Raw genomic sequence first — 20,026 nt, 5'->3', positions numbered from 1 at the left:
TTCGGACTTCAGGGAACAGTCTGAAAAACGCTGATTGGGCACGGGTATTGTACTTGAGTTGGGCACTGAAAATTCATTTGAGGATGGTCATTTGATCACAAAGGACATTTACTCCACAGAAAAGGGGCTGACCTCCAGCTAAGACCTCCAAAACCACTAAACTCATTACTCAGGGGATCTGAGAGTGATCTGGAGAGTGAGAGGAAGAGGTGCCACCCCATTTTCTGGGCCACGCTAACAGTCAAAGGGCGAGGGCTGGCTCTCCCCCTTTTCCAAAGTCCCTCCTAGTCATCAGTGCCCTGTTACCAGACTTCCGCGCCCCTGCTCTGCCCTTATACTGTATTGTCAAGCACCCAATGAATCACGCATTCCAAGCCTCTTCTTTCCTCCACTGGCCAAACCCCTTTTCATCCCCCCATGAAACCACTATATCTTCACTGCAGTTCCCTTGGGGGTTGGTTGACAGGAAAACAGCCTGACTGAATTCATTTACACTAATATGCGAGTGGTTGCCAGCTCCCTTAACCCCACTAGAGGCGTTTTTTTTTTAATTTTTTGGCCACACTGCGCAGCATGTGGGATCTTTGTTCCCCGACCAGGGATTGAACTTGCACCCCCTGCACTGGAAGCGTGGAGTCTTAACCACTGGACCGTCAGGGAAGTCCCACCAGAGGCATTTTAAAACGAAGATGTTTAACTCCAAGGAATCTCCAATTTCAGGCAGTTCAGCAAAGTAGACAATTCAAGGGGTGAGGGGAAAATATTTTTGAATAGGAGATACCAGCTTTGCCCAGGGATATAGCTCAGAAAATTCCCCGAATGTAATTTTACTTTACATACGCTCCCTCAACGCCCCCATTTCTAATCCATAAAATCCTAAAATGGTTGGGAGGGTTTATTTTGTTTTTTTAACAATAGTGCCCACAGTGGCAACAGCCAAGGTGGTCACTGGTAAACCTGAAAACACCTTGAACACTTCTTTCGTTAGCTTCATGTAGGACACAAAACAGAAATATATCAATTACATGTGACTAAGAGTAAGAAAAATATACAACTATATTTAAAACACTTAAATTAACAAGATAGTACTTTTCCATTCTAGCAAAATATCATACATTCAGTTTAAACAAGAGTTAATATCCAGACACACTTTTCCAAAATACCTGATGCTAGTTGAAAATGAGTGACCGTGAGATTTTCCAAGAGATTTCTAATTAGCAAAATGTGTACAATTTTGAAAAACTGTCCATTCTTTTCTAGAAGATAGTCATTGAACAGGTCAAAATGCAAACTGATGTCTCTCTCATAAACCTAAGTATGGTTGCTTCATTTTTCTCAATGATACTTTGGCTGTCCGCAAATCTTATAGCTTCTTTTCCCTTAAAGACAACAATATACAACACCCTTCACAAATAACCATACACTTCTTTGTGTGTAGTAAGCCCTATCTAAACATTTTCACGTGTTTCTGTATTAATTGACTTACACTGAGACTGTTATGAAAAGGGCATTAACTAAGTGTAACTGGCCTACACTCAAACCTCTGCTCTGAAAGAGCATCAGATGCTTCCCACGTGTTATTTCAAAGTCAAAGCTGCTACACTTACACGTATAGTATGTAGCTTGAAAAATCAAAACAAAACTGTTTTCTCCACTGGCTTTTTCAGGTGAAGAAGTTGGACCAAAACCCAACACATCTGTGTGACAGTGGCCACCAACTGTAGTCCCACCCCCCTAAAAAGAACAATGGCCCAGTTCCTCATAACGACCATAACATTCCTGGCCAAGGCTCTGGTTTAGAGAGTGTGTCTCCGTGTCCTGACTCTTAAGGAAGCAAAAAGAAAGCGGACTCTCCCCATTTCTCTCCTTTGGCCTCCATAAGCCAGCATCTAAGATTCTCTGGATTTGTTCCCATCCAATGACTTCAAAATTCCAAGTGCAGTATACAACTTTCCAAAAAAAGAAAAAAGAAAACCCACGAAATCGCATTAAGGTTGCTGCATAACACTGTGGATGAAAATCAGAACAAGTTGCTGACTGAGGAAGCAAGGCACTTGGTAGCAGGAGACAGGGAGGGTCCCGGGAACGCAGGGCTCAGTGAGTCAACAGTTTCAGGCGAGTAAACCAGCTGACCAGCAGGGACGGTTCTGGAGAAGAGGACTTGGCTGCTGAGGAGCTGGCTTTCTTTTTGGTCCCTTCCTCCGAGAACGGAATCGTGGCGCTGCTGTGGAGATCTGAACTGATGTAGCACCTGCTGCCTCGGATGTAGTCTGCACCTCGGACCAGCTGCCTCTCGGTCGTGGGCCTTGAGAAACGGTATGTGGGGGATGACCTTTCCTCGATGATCGGAGAGATCCGCTCATTACTGAAATACCGGCAAAGGCCGTCCTCACCTGTTTTCAGACAAAGCCCACAAGTAGTCCGTTAAAATACCCATCCTCTGCACGGCGCTGCCTCTGAAGGTGGCAGCACACCCTGCCCTCCTCCCAGGGATGGGCTACCAGGCCCCCCAGGCGGCCAGGCCCACACCACTGGGTGTTGAGAAAGCAGAAACGGAAGATGTAGGCGCACACTTCAGGCTGCTTTTCCATCTGAGAGGTAACACGGGGGCAGAGCAGAATCAGAGAGCCCCCACTTTTTAATCAGTGTAGAATTTTCATAATTTCACTTGAAATCAAAAAACCAAAGAGAGAAAATCTTATAATTCTATCACTCCTTCCACATCTGTCCTTGCTCAATGCCTGCAGCCCAGAGCACGTGCCCCTGGAACGGCGGTTCTTATTCCCGAACATCCCTAAGGAGCATTTAGGAGGTGGGATGCCTTTGGTTATCACTCTGAATGCAGGGCAGGCACTCTTCACCTTTAATGGATGGGGTTCAAAGATTTTAATGCTCTGCAAGGCTTGGGACATTTCTGGAGAAGGAAGAATGACCCCACCCTAAAAGTCAGTAGACCCCCTGGGATGGGGAGCAGGGGAGTAAGAAACTGAATAGAAACATAAAATGCAGGGCACCCTGGCAACATGTAGCATTCTTTTGACCCAGAAATTCCACTTTTAAAAACGTACGAAGAACTACGTACAAGATGCTTATCGAAGCAATATTAACAATTGGGGGGGAAAACACAGATAACCTAAATGCTCAACCATAGCGGACTGAATAAAGAGGTGCTATTGCCATAAGATGGATTACTAATGCGGCTATTACCAAAAATACACCTGTTAACGTTCCCCTTTCATAGTATTACTGAATATCTATCTATTCCATTTTGCACATTTTTCTAAGCGTATAATACATAAATATAGGAACAACTAGAAGATACATGAAACATTCAGTGATTATTTCTAGGTTGGGGAAGCAGATTACAGATTAGTTTTCTCGTATCTTCTAGAGGTTTTCCAACAATTTGTTTTGTTTCTGTAATCAAAGGGGAAAAGTTACGTTAAAAAGTGCCCATTGTCAAAAAGCCACATTTTGTAGGAGTCTATTTATATGAAATGCCTTGAAAAAGTAAATCCAGAGACAGAACGTAGATCTTCAGGGCTTCCCTGGTGGCGCAGTGGTTAAGAATCCACCTGCCAATGCAGGGGAGGTGGGTTCGAGCCCTGGTCCAGGAAGATCCCACATGCCGCGGAGCAAGTAAGCCCGTGCGCCACAACGACTGAGCCTGCGCTCTAGAGCCCACGAGCCACAACTACTGAGCCCACGTGCCACAACTACCGCGTGCCTAGAGCCTGCTCTCCACAACAAGAGAAGCCACCAAAATGAGAAGCCCGCGCACCGCAACCAACAGTAGCCCCTGCTCGCCACAACTAGAGAAAGCCCACGCGCAGCAACGAAGACCCAACGCAGCCAAAAATAAATAAATAAATTTATTTATTTAAAAAAAAAAAGAAAGAAAGTAGATTTTTGGTTGCCAGGAGCTGAAGGAGGACGGAATGAGGAATGACTGCTTACAGGGGTTTCTTGTTGAAGTGACAGAATATTCTGGAATTAGCACAACTCTATGAATATACTAAAAACCACTGAATCGTACATTTTAACAGGGTAAGCTTTATGGTATGCGAGTTGTCTCTCAAAAAAGCTATTATCTTTTTTAATTGCCCATTATGCAGGTACCTGTCTTTCTAAAATGATAACACCAAAAAAATGTGGAAGGTGGGATGGAGGTCAAGTATCTTTCCATTTTCCCGACCTCACACTCCCCACCCATATACCCCATATCTCAACCTTAAAGGAAATAAAAGTCTAAATCGGGGACTTCAAATGCTAAAAAGAATGGCAAAGAAGATGTGGACATTTCTAAATCTAAACAAAGAACTGCCCTGCCCCCTGCTGTCTGCTCCACAGATTTTCGTGTCAACTAAGGGTATCTTGGACCTTAGAAGGCAACCTCTCCCTTTTCCAATTTAGTGTAATCCAGGTGATTCGGGTACTTAGGTGACAAACTTTACCAAGTCGCAGGGAAATGTCAGGGGTTGATCACTTTGGAAGTTAGGCCTCCAGAACTTTTCTCTTCTTCTTTTACAATCTAAGGCCTACTGTTCTCTAACTTTTCACCAGCTCTTTGTTTCAGCACCGCAAAAGCAATGTTACGATGCCCTGAGAATTGAATGTAATCTGGCCAAAAATAAGACTATTTATAAACATTTTCCTCAAAAGACAAGTGTTATCACCTGTAACTTTGATTACAGGGTAAATTAAACACAAGTTTCTTTTCCAATAGTAGTTACTCTCTAACACAAGAAGGACTGGGGAGAAAAACACCCATGTCTGTTGGCCAAAAATCAGACAGATTCCAATAGTAATAGTCATAAAATTGACGATGAGATTGTTTAACGAACAGTGTATTTCTATGTGTTTAGAAATTGGACCATCAGTGTCTACAGCCTTTTTAAAGCACACAGTACTGTTTAGGAGATTTACAATCACTACCTAGGAATATATAATTCTGCCATTCTACACATAGATAGGACCTTAGAGGCCTTCAGCACCCCGTGATTTTGCAGATGAGAAGATGATTTTATGGTCATTAGAGCACAAAAGGGCTGAAACAAGGGCCTGGGCTTTGGACTCCAGGTTTGGTGCTTTTCAGTTTGCTTAGATTAAACTTACTTTTCCTCCCATGACTTCGAGGTCTAGCAAAAGGGTCCACAATCCCCATCCAGCTCGCGTCCGCAGGCATGGACAAAGGCCGGGGCTTGCCTTCAGAAGGAGGGGAATGAAAATGGAAAAGTTGACAGAGTTTTTGGACTTTAGAGAATCCTTCCCTTTATTTAGAACTAGACCCTCCCCCACCCTGACATCACACTCACTTCAGCATAAGCAAAATAACATAGTTTAAAAATAAGAAAGGTATTTTAAAGCACTGTATTTCCACAGCAAACCATTAGGACAGAGGCATGGTGAGCTTGTGTCTGTGGGTCCACGGAGCAAAGCAGCTCCAAGTTAAAATGCAGGCACTGAAAGTTGAAACTGTAACATGATCTCACCCCGCTGGGCTTGGATGTCAGGCAGTGTAATGACTCAACAAGCCTTCGCTTTAGAAAGATGAACAAAGGTCTCATACTTAGAATTTCATTGAGGTTTATGTGTTCCTTGGATTACCCTTCAAGTCTGCCGAATTCATCCAACAGTTCCAAATAAGGAAGGGGGAGGGGAAGAGAAACAAAACAAACACTCAGCAACGTACCATAGGATGGTGTTTTCTCTCTCATTTTTGTGGGCAGAATATTGGTTTCCACGGAATACCCAGGCAACTGATCAGAATCAGCAATGGTAAATCTCCGTCTCCGGCTTTCCTGGTCCAGGAAGGAATTGGGGGACTCAGAACCCTTCGGACCAGGCTGCGGCTGTTTACATTTACTGAATCCGTAAACGGAACTCCCATTCTCTTCCCTGCAAGATAGAGGGCAATAATTAAGTTGCTTACGAAGATCCTCTCACACTAAAGAATTATAGGATACATTCTCCTTCTAGCACACAGAAGAAAACAAATCCTCCTTTTCCTCTGGAGGAAAAAGCAACACTTTTTCAATCACAGTTGCTTCTCAAATACATAGAGATCCTATTAAATAAGAGTAAATACCTACTAAATAAGAGAAAATGAGATTTTTTTTTCATATATGTTTAAGGGACACACATATATCTTGAAAAGCTAGCTCTGGTTTTCCTGTACATTTGTCCTAGAGTTGAATCTCCTCCTTACTACAGACACCACAAGTGAAGGTATGATGTATTGAACCTTTTTTCTCATGCCAAGAGTAGTATCTTTGCCAAGATCCAGCAAAGAAGACACTTGATGTGTGATGGCAGTTGTTAGATTTGAAAATGATGTCAAAAATTACAAAGGGGCCTTTAGAGTGGCCAATGGAAAGTGTCTATTTTCTGAACAAAGTACAGAAACCAGCAAAAATTGGACCACTGCTTGCAACTTCATTCTTTCTAAATGTCAGCTTATAAAAAAACTTAAAATTAATTTTAGTTGAGCCCAGATTACCAGCTAGTTAAATTTTTGGCACTGAGTAAATTCCATTAGGGGCTCATTGCAAAACTACTAGATAAACCCAGAATCCACTGAGTTCAATAATAGTCTAAGGCTCAGCCTTGCCTATTGCTATTCCCAGTGAGCCTGCTGTGTGCATACCCTTCCCCACCATGAATCTATCTTCTTCTATACTTTTAAACCTGGCATATAACTTCCCCATTCACAAAGCTTTCATGACTCACCACTCGTTCTCTGTGACCATTTGCACATTTCATTCCTAATAAAATATCCTTCAGTGACTTCCCTGGTGGTCCAGTGGTGAAGAACCCACCTTCCAATGCAGGGGATGCGGGTTCGACCCCTGGTCGGGGAACTAAGATCTCACATGCCGCGGGGCAACTAAGCCCTCGCGCCGCAACTACTGAGCTCGCGCGCCTCGACTAGAGAGGCTGCGGGCTGCAAACTACAGAGCCCACATGCTCTGCAGCCTGTGTGCCACAACTAGAGAGAGAAAACCTGCACGCCACAACTAGAGAGAAGCCCGCGTTGTAATGAAAGATCCCGCATGCTTCAACGAAGATCCCACGTGCCACAAGATCCACTAAGACCCGACACGGCCAAAAAATAAATAAGTAAATAATAAATTTTTTAAAAATAAAATAAAATATCCTTCATTAATGGTGTGCATGTGCCCACGTGTCTCCCCTGATAGAATCAAAGCGCCAGCTCCCTTTCACCTTTACTATGTACATACCCTTCTTCTTACCACAGCCCCTGTGGCCCCTCACTGAGACCCAGACAAGAATATTCTGGATTAGGGGAGTCGAGGCCATCCTTCCTACAGCTTCTGCTAGAACAGTCCACACACTGGTCTGTTCTATCAGTGAAACCCTCTGTTCTCTATGTGCAAAAGCAACAACTCCTTGTAGTTTCAAACACAATTTAGATCTCGCGACCACAGGACTCTGGTCTGTGAATACAGGGAAGAGCCTGGTCTACCAACCAGAAAGCCCCTGATCGCTGCAGCCACTGCTCTACATGCCATAATAACTTCTGGGCAAACCAAGACTCAAGGAAGAGGAAAATGACATTAATTTTTCTTTGTGCCCAGGAAAGAAACACATCAGAAGCAAAGAGCTCAGCTTAAAACAAAAACAAACAAATGAAAAACTCCACCCTGAAGTGAAACATCACTGTAAGTTCAGTCCAAACTGTGTCTTATGAAATATTACAGCATGATTACGTATTTCTCAATTTATTCTTGAACAGTTGACTAAGATATTGGCAGTTCTCTGGGGGCAAGAACTACATCTGTTTTGCATAAGATGGTACATCAGGCCCAACTCTCAGTAAATATATGTTTAATAAATGAGCCAGATTCTCTACTTTTACCAGCATATGTAAATATGTAAGATGATATAAATAAGCCTATATTTTCATACCTGAATCATCCCCTATATAACATCTAGCATGACCGTCCTCATTTTACCGTAAACATTTAAGATAGCCATTGAGAAAGTAACGATCCTGAAGAATTCATAATAGACACACACACGTAAGCACACATGGCCGTGCAAATACAGCCCATCCACACCTATTTTCACATTTTTTAAGTCCTACGAAAAACACATCCCTCTCAGCAAAATAAAACTGTAACTTTAATCAACCTCACAGAAATATTTATTATCTTCCGCCCCAGAGACGAATTTACCGTGTAGGTAATGAAACTTCAGCTTCAGGGACCCCCAAACAGCTCGTTCCGATGCCCAGTGAAGAATTAAAACAATGCAGTCCCCGAGAGCACATGCTTTAATCAGCCCCCTCCCCATCATACTGGCTGGCTTCAAGGCCCATAAAACTAGATCTGTTCCTACACTTCCCCCTAAAGGATCACACTTCCCCTACCCCTGGTTTTATTGAGATATAATCGACATATAACACTGTATTCATTTCACAGGTACAACGTAATGATTTACGTATGTACGGCAAAACAATCATCACACGTGGTTACTAATTCTTTCCTGTGATGAGCACTTTTAAGATCTACTCTCTCCGCAACTTTGAAAAATACACGACATTGTTAACAACAGTCACCACGCCGTACATTACACCCCCAGGACTTCGCCTGTAACTGGAAGTCTGTCCTTTTCGACCCCCTTCACCCATTCCCCAACGCCCACACCCAGGGCGATACTTTTTGACGGTGGATTCAAGACTCATCCCCAACACGCTGGAGTGTCAGCCGCGTCTCCTCTCGAGATACTCGTGGTCTTCCCACCACCGCTAGCACCTCCACGCAAGGAGACGTGCACACCACAGAAATGGGCACCGACATACCGGGGGGAGTAGGGAACGGTCGGCGGAGGAGGAATATAAAGATCCATGATGGCTGGCTTCTCCTTCTTCAGTGACGCGTCCATCGTGCTGTCCGGGGACTGAGTGGTCGTGGGCGGAGGCGAGGTCTGAAAGGGAAGAAGTGTAAAAGCGTGGACGTTACCTCGGAGATCGTTCTCCCCAAAACCAGCACCAGCCCCTGGGTAAACAGCGGCCCAGGTTATTTGCGTGTCTGCAACATCCAATGCGTACTCTGCTTTGAGACACTCAAAATGTACCGAGAGTTTTTTTGTTTTTTTTTTTTAAAGTATGGTTGATTTACAACGTTGTGTTAGTTTCAGGTGTACAGCAAAGTGATACAGTTGTATGTGTGTGTGTGTATATATATATATATATATATATATATATATATTCTTTTTCAGATGCTTTTCTATTGAAGGTTATTATAAGGTATTGAAAATAGTTCCCTGGGCTATACGGTAGGACCTTTTTATTTTATATATATTAGTGTGTATCTGTTAATCCAAAACTCCTAATTTATCTCTCCCTCCCTCCCCACTTTGGTAACCATAAGTTTGTTTTCTGTCTGTGAGTTTGTTTCAGTTTTGTAAATAAGTCCATTTGTATCATTTTTTTAGATTCCACGTATGAGTGATACCATACGGTATTTGTCTCTGTCTGACTTACTTCACTTAGTATGATAATCTCTAGGTACATCCATGTTGCTGCATACGGCATTATTTCATTCTTTTTTATGGCTGAGTGGTATTCCATTGTATATATAAACCATTTACCAAGAGTTCTGAAAGCCTAAGTGCATAGTGAAAGAAAGGCAGAGGCTTGGGCTTCCCTGGTGGCGCAGTGGTTGAGAATCTGCCTGCCAATGCAGGGGACACGGGTTCGCGCCCTGGTCTGGGAAGATCCCACATGCCGCGGAGCGACTGGGCCCGTGAGCCACAATTACTGAGCCTGCGCGTCTGGAGCCTGTGCTCCGCAACAAGAGAGGCCGCGATAGTGAGAGGCCCGCGCACCGCGATGAAGAATGGCCCCCACTTGCCGCAACTGGAGAAAGTCCTCGCACAGAAACGAAGACCCAAACACAGCCATAAATAAATAAATAAATAAATAAAATATTAAAAAAAAAAAAAAAAAAGAAAGAAAGGCAGAGGCCCAGGAGCCAGGTGCCAGGCAGGTTAGAATTCCAGCTCTGAGCAAATCACTTAAACTCCCAAGCCTCAGTTTCCTCCTCTGAAAAACAGCCATACTGACAGTGCCTCTGACGTAGGGCTGCAGTGAGGACAGAATGAGTTCGTTCACACTAATCACTAACAATGTTGCCACTCACTAGGAGTATGGGCTCGGAATTCGGACTGCCTGGGTGCAATCTTGGTTATACCTCTGATTAGGTGTGTATCTTCCAGGCAAATCACTCAACTTCTCTGTGCCTCTTCTATAGAATGGGAATAAACAGGGACAAAGATAGTAGCAACACAGGGTAGCTGTGAGAATTAGGTAACGTAATACGTGTAACGGGCTTAGCACAGGGCTCGTCGCGTAGTAAGTACACAACCTTATGCTGTCTAATTTAGTATTATACACAGACACATACACACAGGTTAATTTTTTAAATTTAAAATCCACACAGCTTTTAAAAAATATTTTAAAATCTTGTGTGAGACCTTCAATCTTATCTCTTCTACAATCTAACAGCAATGATTGGCCTTTTCCGGTTGGTAAAGGAACAGCAAGAAAATGAGTCAAGGCACGAAGATGTTGGGTGAAGGCCAGTGGGAGGCAGCACGTGAGGACCGTGCTAGACCCTGGGGAGTAATAAAAGGACACCTACGCCCTATCTAGCCCAGGTGGCGATGGATGGAAGACCCCGTATCTCCTGGAAGTGAGAGTGGGAATGGGAGTCTAAGGGTTGGGAGGTCGGGAGTAGGCGGTGCTCACAGAGAGACAGCCCCATTTTGGGGAGAGATGCCGAGACACAGGGAAACAGTCTCCCAGAGCATACACCACAGTCTGTCAACTCTCCGAACTATGTAATTGATCCACAACTCATTCTGACAATCTTGGACAATGTCTGAAAACATGGGGCCAGGACCCAGGCCCTCAACAAATAGAAACAGAAGAAAATTGGAGCATTTCCATAGAACAGGCATTTTCCAAAAACTCCAACACTGATGGTTACTTCTAAATCAATAACCCTTGTTCACCAGGATTGTGGCCTAAAAACAGAGTGATGAACAGCTTTTCAGTGACAACACGAATGATGTTGACAAGAACTAAAGATGCTCCCTCCCAGCAGAGGTGGGCACCCAGGCATACAGATCCCTGAAGAATGACACACAGGGCAACAGCCAGGGCGGGGGCTGAGAAACTGTATGGAGTACTGGTCTACCAGAGTTCATGTTCTGAAAATATCCTGGACACATCACCAGGATGCTTAATAGCTAAGCTGTACAATGGCCTCTGCATTTTGATGGTTTTCCCTCCCTGGGTTGGAAGCAAAGCTAGGTGTCTCACGCCTCACCTTCACCTCTTCCCCCAAATTGCACCGTTAGTGGAACCGGGCAGGAAGGTAGACAAAACCAGAGAAAAGGGAAGCATGCCCCTTCTTAAGGGAATTTCCATAGGTCAAGGAGCTAACTCTAGCCTATACTTAGATATAATTTTCACTTCCCTTCTGAACACATCCACCTGAATTTTCCTGTCACTTCAAACTCAGTGATGCCCAGAAGACCTATCATCTCCCAGATGGCTCTTTCCTGACTTTCTAGTTTTTGTCGCTGGTGTTACCACCCAGGTTCACTGCCACATTTCACATCTGCTTCTTCCTTGCCTGCCTACCTTCCTCACCCCTACCCCAAAACCTTTGCTGGCAACATGAATAATTAGAGGAGTGAGATTTAGAAATACTAAATACTTATCTGAGGTCCCACAGCTAAGATGTGGCAGAGGTGGGATTTGAACTCAAGGAGTTCAACTCTGGGGCCCCTTCCCGTCCACTATGCTGTGCTGCTTTGTGAGTCCTCCTGATGCTTCTTCCAAATGGCCTCCTGCATTAGTCTTTCACTAGAATTGCCCCATCCCAGCCTCGCCCAGAACCACATCACCCATCACCTAGACATGTAACACCTCCCAACTGGTGTTTCTTGTGTTTAAGTAGTATCATGGGCTAAACTGTGTCCCCCAAACCCCCAGTGGTTCAGAATGTGACTGTACTTTGGAGATAGGATTTTTAAAGACATGTTTAATTTAAAATGAGGTCATGTGGGAATTCCCTGGTGGTCCAGTGGTTAAGACTCTGCACTTTCACTGCAGGGGGCGCAGGTTTGATCCCTGGGTCAGGCAACTAAGATCCCATGTGCCGCATAGCACCAAAAAAATTAAATAAATAAAAATTAAAAATTAAAAATTAAAAAAATAACACGAGGTCATATGGGTGGGCCTTAATCCAGTATGACTGGTGTCCCTATAAGAAGAGGAGATCAGGACACAGACACACAGAGGAAAGACCACGTGAAGACACAGGGAGAAGACAGTCATCTGCAAGCCAAGGAGAGAGACCTTGGAAGAAGCCAACCCTGATCTGAGACTTCTAGCCTCCAGACTTTTTTTTTTTTTTTTAAATTCACGTTCTTTTATTTATTTATTTATTTATTTATTTATTTATTTTTGGCTGTGTTGGGTCTTCGTTCCTGTGCGAGGGCTTTCTCTAGTTGTGGCAAGTGGGGACCACTCTTCATCGCGGTGTGCGGGCCTCTCACCATCGCGGCCTCTCTCGTTGCAGAGCACAGGCTCCAGACGCGCAGGCTCAGCAATTGTGGCTCACGGGCCCAGCTGCTCCGTGGCATGTGGGATCTTCCCAGACCAGGGCTCGAACCCGTGTCCCCTGCATTGGCAGGCAGATTCTCAACCACTGCGCCACCAGGGAAGCCCATAGCCTCCAGACTTTTGAAGGAATAAACTTTTGTTTCGGTCACCCCGTCGTTGGTACTTTGTTACAGTGGCCCTAGCAAACTGATGCAAATATTAGTGTAAAAATCAACTGTCAACCTGTTGACAAAAATTACCTGTGAGATGAAGTCCATACTCCTTAGCCTGGGACTCTATACCTACCCACCCAGCTCAGCCCACTGGTCGAGCTTTCTCTCCCACCCTCTGCCCCAAAGAGTCTGCTCTACTTATTCTTGCAGGAGCGCTGTGGTGTCTACCCAGAGCCCTTGGTCAGTCAGTGAACCCGGCTGCTGTGAGTGTCTGTTGCTAAAAGCTCACGGCTGCCCCCTTCTCTGGAAAACTGCCCTCAGAGGACAGCTGCCACCCCTGAGTACAGCTACCAGGGCCCGTGCTGTGTGGTTACACCTGGGTAACAGGCCAAGACTGGACTCTACCTGAGACAGCACCCGCTGGCTTCCCCTCCTTATTCTGCCTCCCTCCCTCCCGGACAAGTTTTACCTGAAGCACAGGCACTAAATCGCTTTCACAAGAATGTCTGCCACACACTCTGCTTCTAGGAAACCTTGTCTGGGCACCGCCCTTCCCTGATGGTAGCACATCCTCGGTTGGCGGGCGTGTGTCTAAAGAACAGCATTCCTCTCCTCCACCAAACAGCCTAGCATCCGCCTCCCAAATCCCACCTAGTTTTCCAGGCTCCAAAGGGCTCCCACCTCCTCAGGAGGAGGCTTCTTCACCTACCTGTCCATACCCGCCGCCCCTTCTTCAGAACCTAACATTCACGCCCCTGCACCGAGGAGCTGACAGAGTTGCCGTGTGGCAAGCACTCCATCAACTATCAGTGAAGACCTCTTCGACGTTACGTAACACACTCTGAGAATTCCAGAACTATTGAAAGCTGGTACCCCTTATACTGAGCGATGCAAACAGAAGCAGCTGGGGTGTGATTGATATGTTCCATTATTATTTAAAAAGCGAACTTAATTATGTGCCCCTTCCTGGCTCCACCCTCCACATCCTGGTCTTTATTTTTATGTGTCTCCACACCCCTAAGGTACACACACAGGCATATTTCCCGTGCTCTATGCATCACGAAGTGTCCAAATTGATGGCTTGACACCACTGCTGTTCCTTCCACTTGAAGATGTACAATAAAATCACAGACAGTTACATATAAATGGCAAATCTCAATCTTATAAAAGGGCACTAAAAGGTGATTGCTTTTCATTCATGATTTAGGAATTAAACACTAAGAACTGATGACATAAGGAAGAGGTTGGTCAGGGTGCATGGTCCAGCCAGGTGTAGGCAGTAAGGAGTGCACTGTTTGTAGAGAATTTCAATAATAAAACTCACTAAAGACCGGTCTGCTTTTTATTATCACCCAAGACTGCCAAATCTAAACAACAGAGTGATACAGCTCCCAGCTGGGCGGGTTGATCTCACAGCCCACACCCCTGCCTTTTCAAACCATTGCTGAGGACTCAACCCCATGCGGTCTCTCTAAGATCAGTGGTCAAACTGGATTCCTTTATGTGAGCACGTGTTTGAAACAAGAGAGGAAAAGGACCAGAAGGAACTTTCTGTAGTGCTGGCAGCCACTCGCCACCAAGTGGCTACCAAGCACTGAAATGTAGCTGCTGAGACAGAGGAACTGAAGCTTTCATTCTAATTGTTGAAATAGACACTGGTGGCTGCCATACTGTTCAATGCAGAGCCAGCATGGCTATTTTCATATAAGTAAGATTATAGGATAATTATCCATACACAAACTCCTGAAACCAATCAAAGCGTAGTCTTTCTTTTTGGAGACAAATCAGATATTGGACGTTGTTCTTGCGCCGATGCCAGAGGAAAGATTTCAACCAGTGACAGTACCTGGACCAGAGGCGGCTTCCATCGTAGGTTTTTCAGGGGGGCAGGAGTGAAGTTGAAGGAACTCGTGGGCCGCTTCTTAAGCAGTAACACAACTCCTGTAGGATTCTCTCTCAACTTTCTCACCAGATTTTTCAGCTGCCATCCCACCTTCAAAGAAAGAAAATGAGAAGAGGGCACTTGCTCATGAATAACGAAAACTCAAACCTATGAACTTATCTCAAGGAAATCAGCTATGAGCGAATAGGTAGACACAAATCTGTTCATCCTAACACTGCTTAAAATTATGGAAAATTGGATATAAATTGCAAATTTTTTAAATGCATGCAAAACGGTTTAAAAGTTCTAGAGGGGAATATGAAGTCGGAAGTCTCAATGAACAAACTCACCACAGTTTGCTGATTAACCTGAATGACTTCATCACCGGCATGAATCTTCTGAGATCTGTCTGCAGGAGACTATTAGAAACAAACAGAGAGAGACCTGTCATATTTTTTTAAACCTTCTACTTCTTTCTGCTTCTATTTCGTCTCCTTTCTTTTTTCTACAGAAAACGAGCAATGGAAATATAATCTCAGGAAACGTTACACAGTGTACTTGAGTTCCTCAAAGTACACAGCCCGTAGAACTTGGCATGTGGGTACTGGTGTTCTCTCTTTTATTAGCAGTTTGTTATAACAGATAATCTGTCAGTTGGAACAGCTAAGGTTCATCTAACCTATCGTGAAGAGTGGGACGCACTGTCCACATAATGGGCTGATCAAAGCCATTGGTTCATCTAAAATGAAACTTACCTCTATCCCTATCAAAATTAATCTTGTAAAAGCCGACCAACTGCTTAACGTGGACCAACTGCTTAATGTGTAAAGATCATCAGTGTACCTCTGTCATACCATTTCCTTTTAAGCAATTATTAAAACTAAATCTTACTTCTATTTAAACTTCTTTTACATATTATAATGCTATTAACATAGAAAGATAGTGACAATAGAAAATATTTCTTTAGAGAAAATTTAAATTTTTTGCATTTTCAGGTGGAATTCTAAGTGAATGTGTTGTCACAGTATCAAAACAAAGTCCAGGCTTTGTTTCCCTCAAATAATAGTTTGCTACAAATTTGCAAATATTGATACAAATATATATACATCCACATATGTGTGTATAGACAGATAAACGGATGTAATCTATTTGTCAAATATTTTCCCATAGTTTCTGGTTCACTGAATTAAACTAAACTCTTTATGTTTAAGATATTTCAGATGATTTTTAAAAATGGTTAAAAAAAATTCTGCCAACAACCTTTACCTAAGCCTAAGATATCATTAGGTTTATTTTATGGAGTTTTGAGAACACTGAGATTGTGTTAAATAACTTACTATGTGTCCAGTGTTATGGACACATAGTAAGTGAAAGATGCAGAATATAATTTTATGCTTATTATGTGGTTTTTAAAATTAAAGTAGTACCTTAAAATTTTTCCCCTGACAAATTATATGTTGAAGTGATTATTTCATCTTAAAAGGAATCTGTGCCATAATTTCATCTCAAGTTTTTTTCTCTCACTAATATATTTTTCAGACTTTAACATTTTGGCATTTAGTTGTACATGAAATTTGAAAAATATTTTAGAATAAGAGTAATGTCTAATCCTTCCCAGAAGTATAAGTTTATTTTTATTATTATTATTATTATTATTTAATTGCAAAAACAACAAATGCATGGAATAAAATAAAACAGAACTATGTAAAAAAAAAAGATATGTCATATGATCAAAAGAGAAAGAAAGGATCAAACTTTGATTTCAAATTATAATCAAATGTTATCTAAGCCAGAGTGTTTTATTTTGTGACTTACATAGCTGACTGAATCTTCAATTTACAACCATCCTTTAAAAATAGCACCTTTGAACACAGTGATAGGTACAGCAACTAAACTCAAGACACCCTTGCTGAATTTTCTCACTCAGCTGTTGTGATAGGCTCAACAAAGAAACGAGCAAGTTAAAAAAAAAAAAGAGAAAAAAAGAAAGAAAATGAGCAAGTAGTGTTAAACTGTAGAAACAGTCTCTTTGATTTACCTAGGGCCAGCATAAAGCATAGGTAATTATAACAGTTATTTTTGAAAGCATTTAACCTGCTACCATAACAACCAGCAATGCCTCACCTGAGAGACTAGCATTGTGGGTACCACAGGGAGATGGCTTGTCTCAAATCTTTCTATTGAAGCACTTCTTAAACAAACGAATGTATCAAAGCTCCTTTTTGCCCCTGGTGTCAGATGCCTAACCCATGGTTACAGATCAACTTTAGTAAGTCTGATCATCATCAGTCCAGTCCAATTAATCTTCCTGGGCTGGAGATTCATCTGAGGTACGCTTCACTTTCTAAAAGATGGCCCTGAGGCCAGGAAGTCCCTGTTTATAGATATGCAATCTAAAAAACAAGCCCCGGTGTCCTGAACTGACTTCCCTTCCTAAGGATCCTCTCCCATTCATTTCTCAAATATCCTACCAAGTGATTAAGAGTTGTGCTTGGCAGAACACTGGTAAAGAGAGAGCCTGATAACCAAAATTCTCCCTAGGGCAGTAGCTCTTGCCTATCTTCACCATGTGTCGGGCTATTGAAAAATGATGCTTGTTCTGGTTTGCTGCAGAAGAGTGATGACCTGGAGAAGACTGCATCCATTCTTCAGAGGCTCACCTACTTCCCAACTCATGTTGGGGGTGGGGAATAGGAGTACGGACGAGGTCCTATCAAGACTTCTGCCAAGGTCTTGAACAACATCAAAAAAGAAGATAGAGAATCACTAGATCCTGTTAGTCTCACCTTGGAATGATCCTGGCTGCTCAGGTAACCTCCAAAAAAAACCAAAAAAAGTGGACAGGAGGCCTGAGATGACCTTCTGGCATTGCTTCAGCCTGGAGTCCAAGATAGAGGGAATGCAGTTTGGGAATTCTGTCCACTATCACCCCCCAACACTAGACTTGCATTAAAACATTCTGACTTAGGGTCGCTTAAGTCATAGCGACCTTAAGTGATAGCCAGAAAGCTGTCGTGGAGCTGGCATTTTTCTACTGTCATTTAAGTGTAAAATGTCCAGCATTAAGTGTAAAATATCCAGCTCAAGCCCTTGAGAAGTGGACTCTTACCTAACTTCCCACTTTTCATCGACAAGAATTAGAAAGTATCTGGCATATTCCAGACACACAATGAACACAAGGTGATTGACTGAAAGAATGAGGGACATTTTCAAGTGGATTACACGTTTTCCCTTTTTTGATCTTTAACAAGATGGAAACCACCTCTCTCTAGGACGACTTGTTTACCATCCTGTACGGCAGCTCTAGGATTGACCACATCCAAGGAAACCCTGAATCTCTCACCCAGTCCCATGATCTGGTAGGAATTCTACAGAATGTATCATTTGACATTTCATTTGATTCAAAGGCAGTTTTGTTTAGTTATCTCATCCTTAAAGGTGGCGGCGGAGGGCAGAGGGGGGCGGTGAGGGAGAGGGGTAGACAGTGAAAGGAAGAAATCTGTGCGCCTTCTGCTAATAATATTATAGTGTTTTACATGTTCTTCCGAGATTGAAATTGATTCAAAGACCCGACTGAGTCTGGAACTGCACAGGTCTGGTTGTTAATGCAATCATCAAATTGCTAGACACAAAACTTTAACTCTCTTAAAAACTGAAACGACATTCACCATTCTTCTGAATCTATCCAACCCCCCCCCCCCAAATGTACTGAGTGGTACATGAGTATGTTCTCATTGTGGTTCAGCTAAAATATATAAAGTCTCTGATAAGGATAAGGGAGGAGCATTTGTTGTGATTTTTTTTTTTCTTTTGCACCATCCCCAGCCTTTAAGAACGTCTTGTGCCACTATTGCCTATTAGGTGATGTGGTATAAAAATTCCCAGTGGTCTCAGTGTATTCTCAGTGGAGCTCAACAAAGAATGCTTAAAGACACTACCATCTTCTATTCATTCATCTCCCAGAACTGCACAATTAATTTATAACTCATTGACTGCCTTAAACGATGCCATTTTTTTCTAATTACAAAAATCAAGTGTGTGTCACAAACCCTCATCAAAGATCGTGCTATTTTATTTTATCAACAGACCTAGCAGCTGAAGCTCAAACTCCAATACATATTTCCACCAGATTAGAAAAGTAGTTGCCAAGTCTCTTGTTTCTTGAATTACTTCCTCTTGTCTTAATTGATTAAATAGTAACTAATTCCATAGACACATGCTTCTTTTCCACAGATGCAGGGAAGCTTTTCAGACATTTCTAGCTTCATATCAATGTCGTTCAAAAGCTAGCCATACTGTAGGTTGCATAAAGAAAGTATTCAATTAGCTCTACTTTTCACAAATTCAAAATGTTTGAGAGGCTAAAGAAAAACCTTTCATGTAGCAGAATTTTCAAAAGGAAGATAACAGGGTACAAAGTCCCTTTCAGTAGAAGCAGCCCTGCTTTTTCTATTCAAAGGATTAGGGGGGAGAAAAACTAAATTTCAATATCATGCAAATATTATGAAATACAGCTCTATAAAAAGAATCTTTGTCATGCAAAAATCCCAAAATAGCCACTCTGGTGACACATAAATTCCATTTTAAAAAAACTATATTTTACACATATGGTCACCAATTCCAGCTCTTATAAGAGGGATTCTCAACAACAAAGAGATCGTTGTTTTTTGTATTTATGGGTTAACGTTTTCAGGGTGCAAAAATAATAATAATAATAATATACGCAAGGGTGGCGGTGAAAACTGGGCAAGGTGTGTGAACGAGAGCAATAAAGGACAACTTAAATAATACACTGACGACAGTCGGATAAGCTGCATGCTAGCCGCAGAAATAAACAAGACAGGCACCGTCGGCTCCCACTACAGATAATACAACAGCACACAGCACGCACACATTTAAATGAAAAGTATACGGACTCTGTCAAATCTGTTTGACCATACAATGGTTTTACATTTAATGGATAAGCACTTACATTTTCTGTGGTTCCAGTAATCACGTGCAATCCATCATAGGTTGATTTGATGTACATGCCCTAGAGTGAGTCAGACATATTAACTCATTACTCCAACATTTAGAAATGGAGCCGCAAGTGAGACGTAAACTTATAAAACATTAAAGGCAGTCCCTTCAGAACACCACTCATTTTTCAGTCTCCTGAAACACTGCAAGACAAGACCCACAGAGCAGGAAGGGGAACTCACCAAGGCGAAATACTGGTGAAAGAAATCAGAAACAAGATCTCTTTGATATTATAATTTGTGTACCAGGCGCACAGAATTTTGGTCTAACTCTGGGGACTCAGAAAGAATGTTCTCAGACCTGTTGAATGAA

General features: G+C 42.7%; 1 protein-coding gene across 8 annotated transcripts in view; it reads right to left on the bottom strand.

Moving 5' to 3' along the window:
* Positions 1 to 882: 882 nt before the first annotated feature.
* The window catches only part of CNKSR3 (CNKSR family member 3), a 169,243-nt gene continuing 150,099 nt past the window's right edge, over positions 883 to 20,026 (bottom strand). For all 8 annotated transcript variants that reach the window (XM_059940960.1, XM_059940963.1, XM_059940955.1 and 5 more), the window contains 7 exons: positions 19,668 to 19,727; positions 15,046 to 15,114; positions 14,660 to 14,806; positions 8,825 to 8,949; positions 5,693 to 5,898; positions 5,116 to 5,205; positions 883 to 2,393 (listed from right to left, as the gene is read on the bottom strand). In XM_059940960.1, the coding sequence (XP_059796943.1) occupies positions 2,095 to 2,393; positions 5,116 to 5,205; positions 5,693 to 5,898; positions 8,825 to 8,949; positions 14,660 to 14,806; positions 15,046 to 15,114; positions 19,668 to 19,727 (996 nt within the window). In that variant the 3' untranslated portion in view covers positions 883 to 2,094. The remainder of the gene's footprint in view (positions 2,394 to 5,115; positions 5,206 to 5,692; positions 5,899 to 8,824; positions 8,950 to 14,659; positions 14,807 to 15,045; positions 15,115 to 19,667; positions 19,728 to 20,026) is intronic.

Source organism: Balaenoptera ricei, chromosome 12, assembly GCF_028023285.1.
Source record: "Balaenoptera ricei isolate mBalRic1 chromosome 12, mBalRic1.hap2, whole genome shotgun sequence".
Classification (NCBI taxonomy): domain Eukaryota; kingdom Metazoa; phylum Chordata; class Mammalia; order Artiodactyla; family Balaenopteridae; genus Balaenoptera; species Balaenoptera ricei.
Note: the sequence above shows the minus strand (reverse complement) of the source record. Positions and strands in the feature narration are given on the sequence as shown.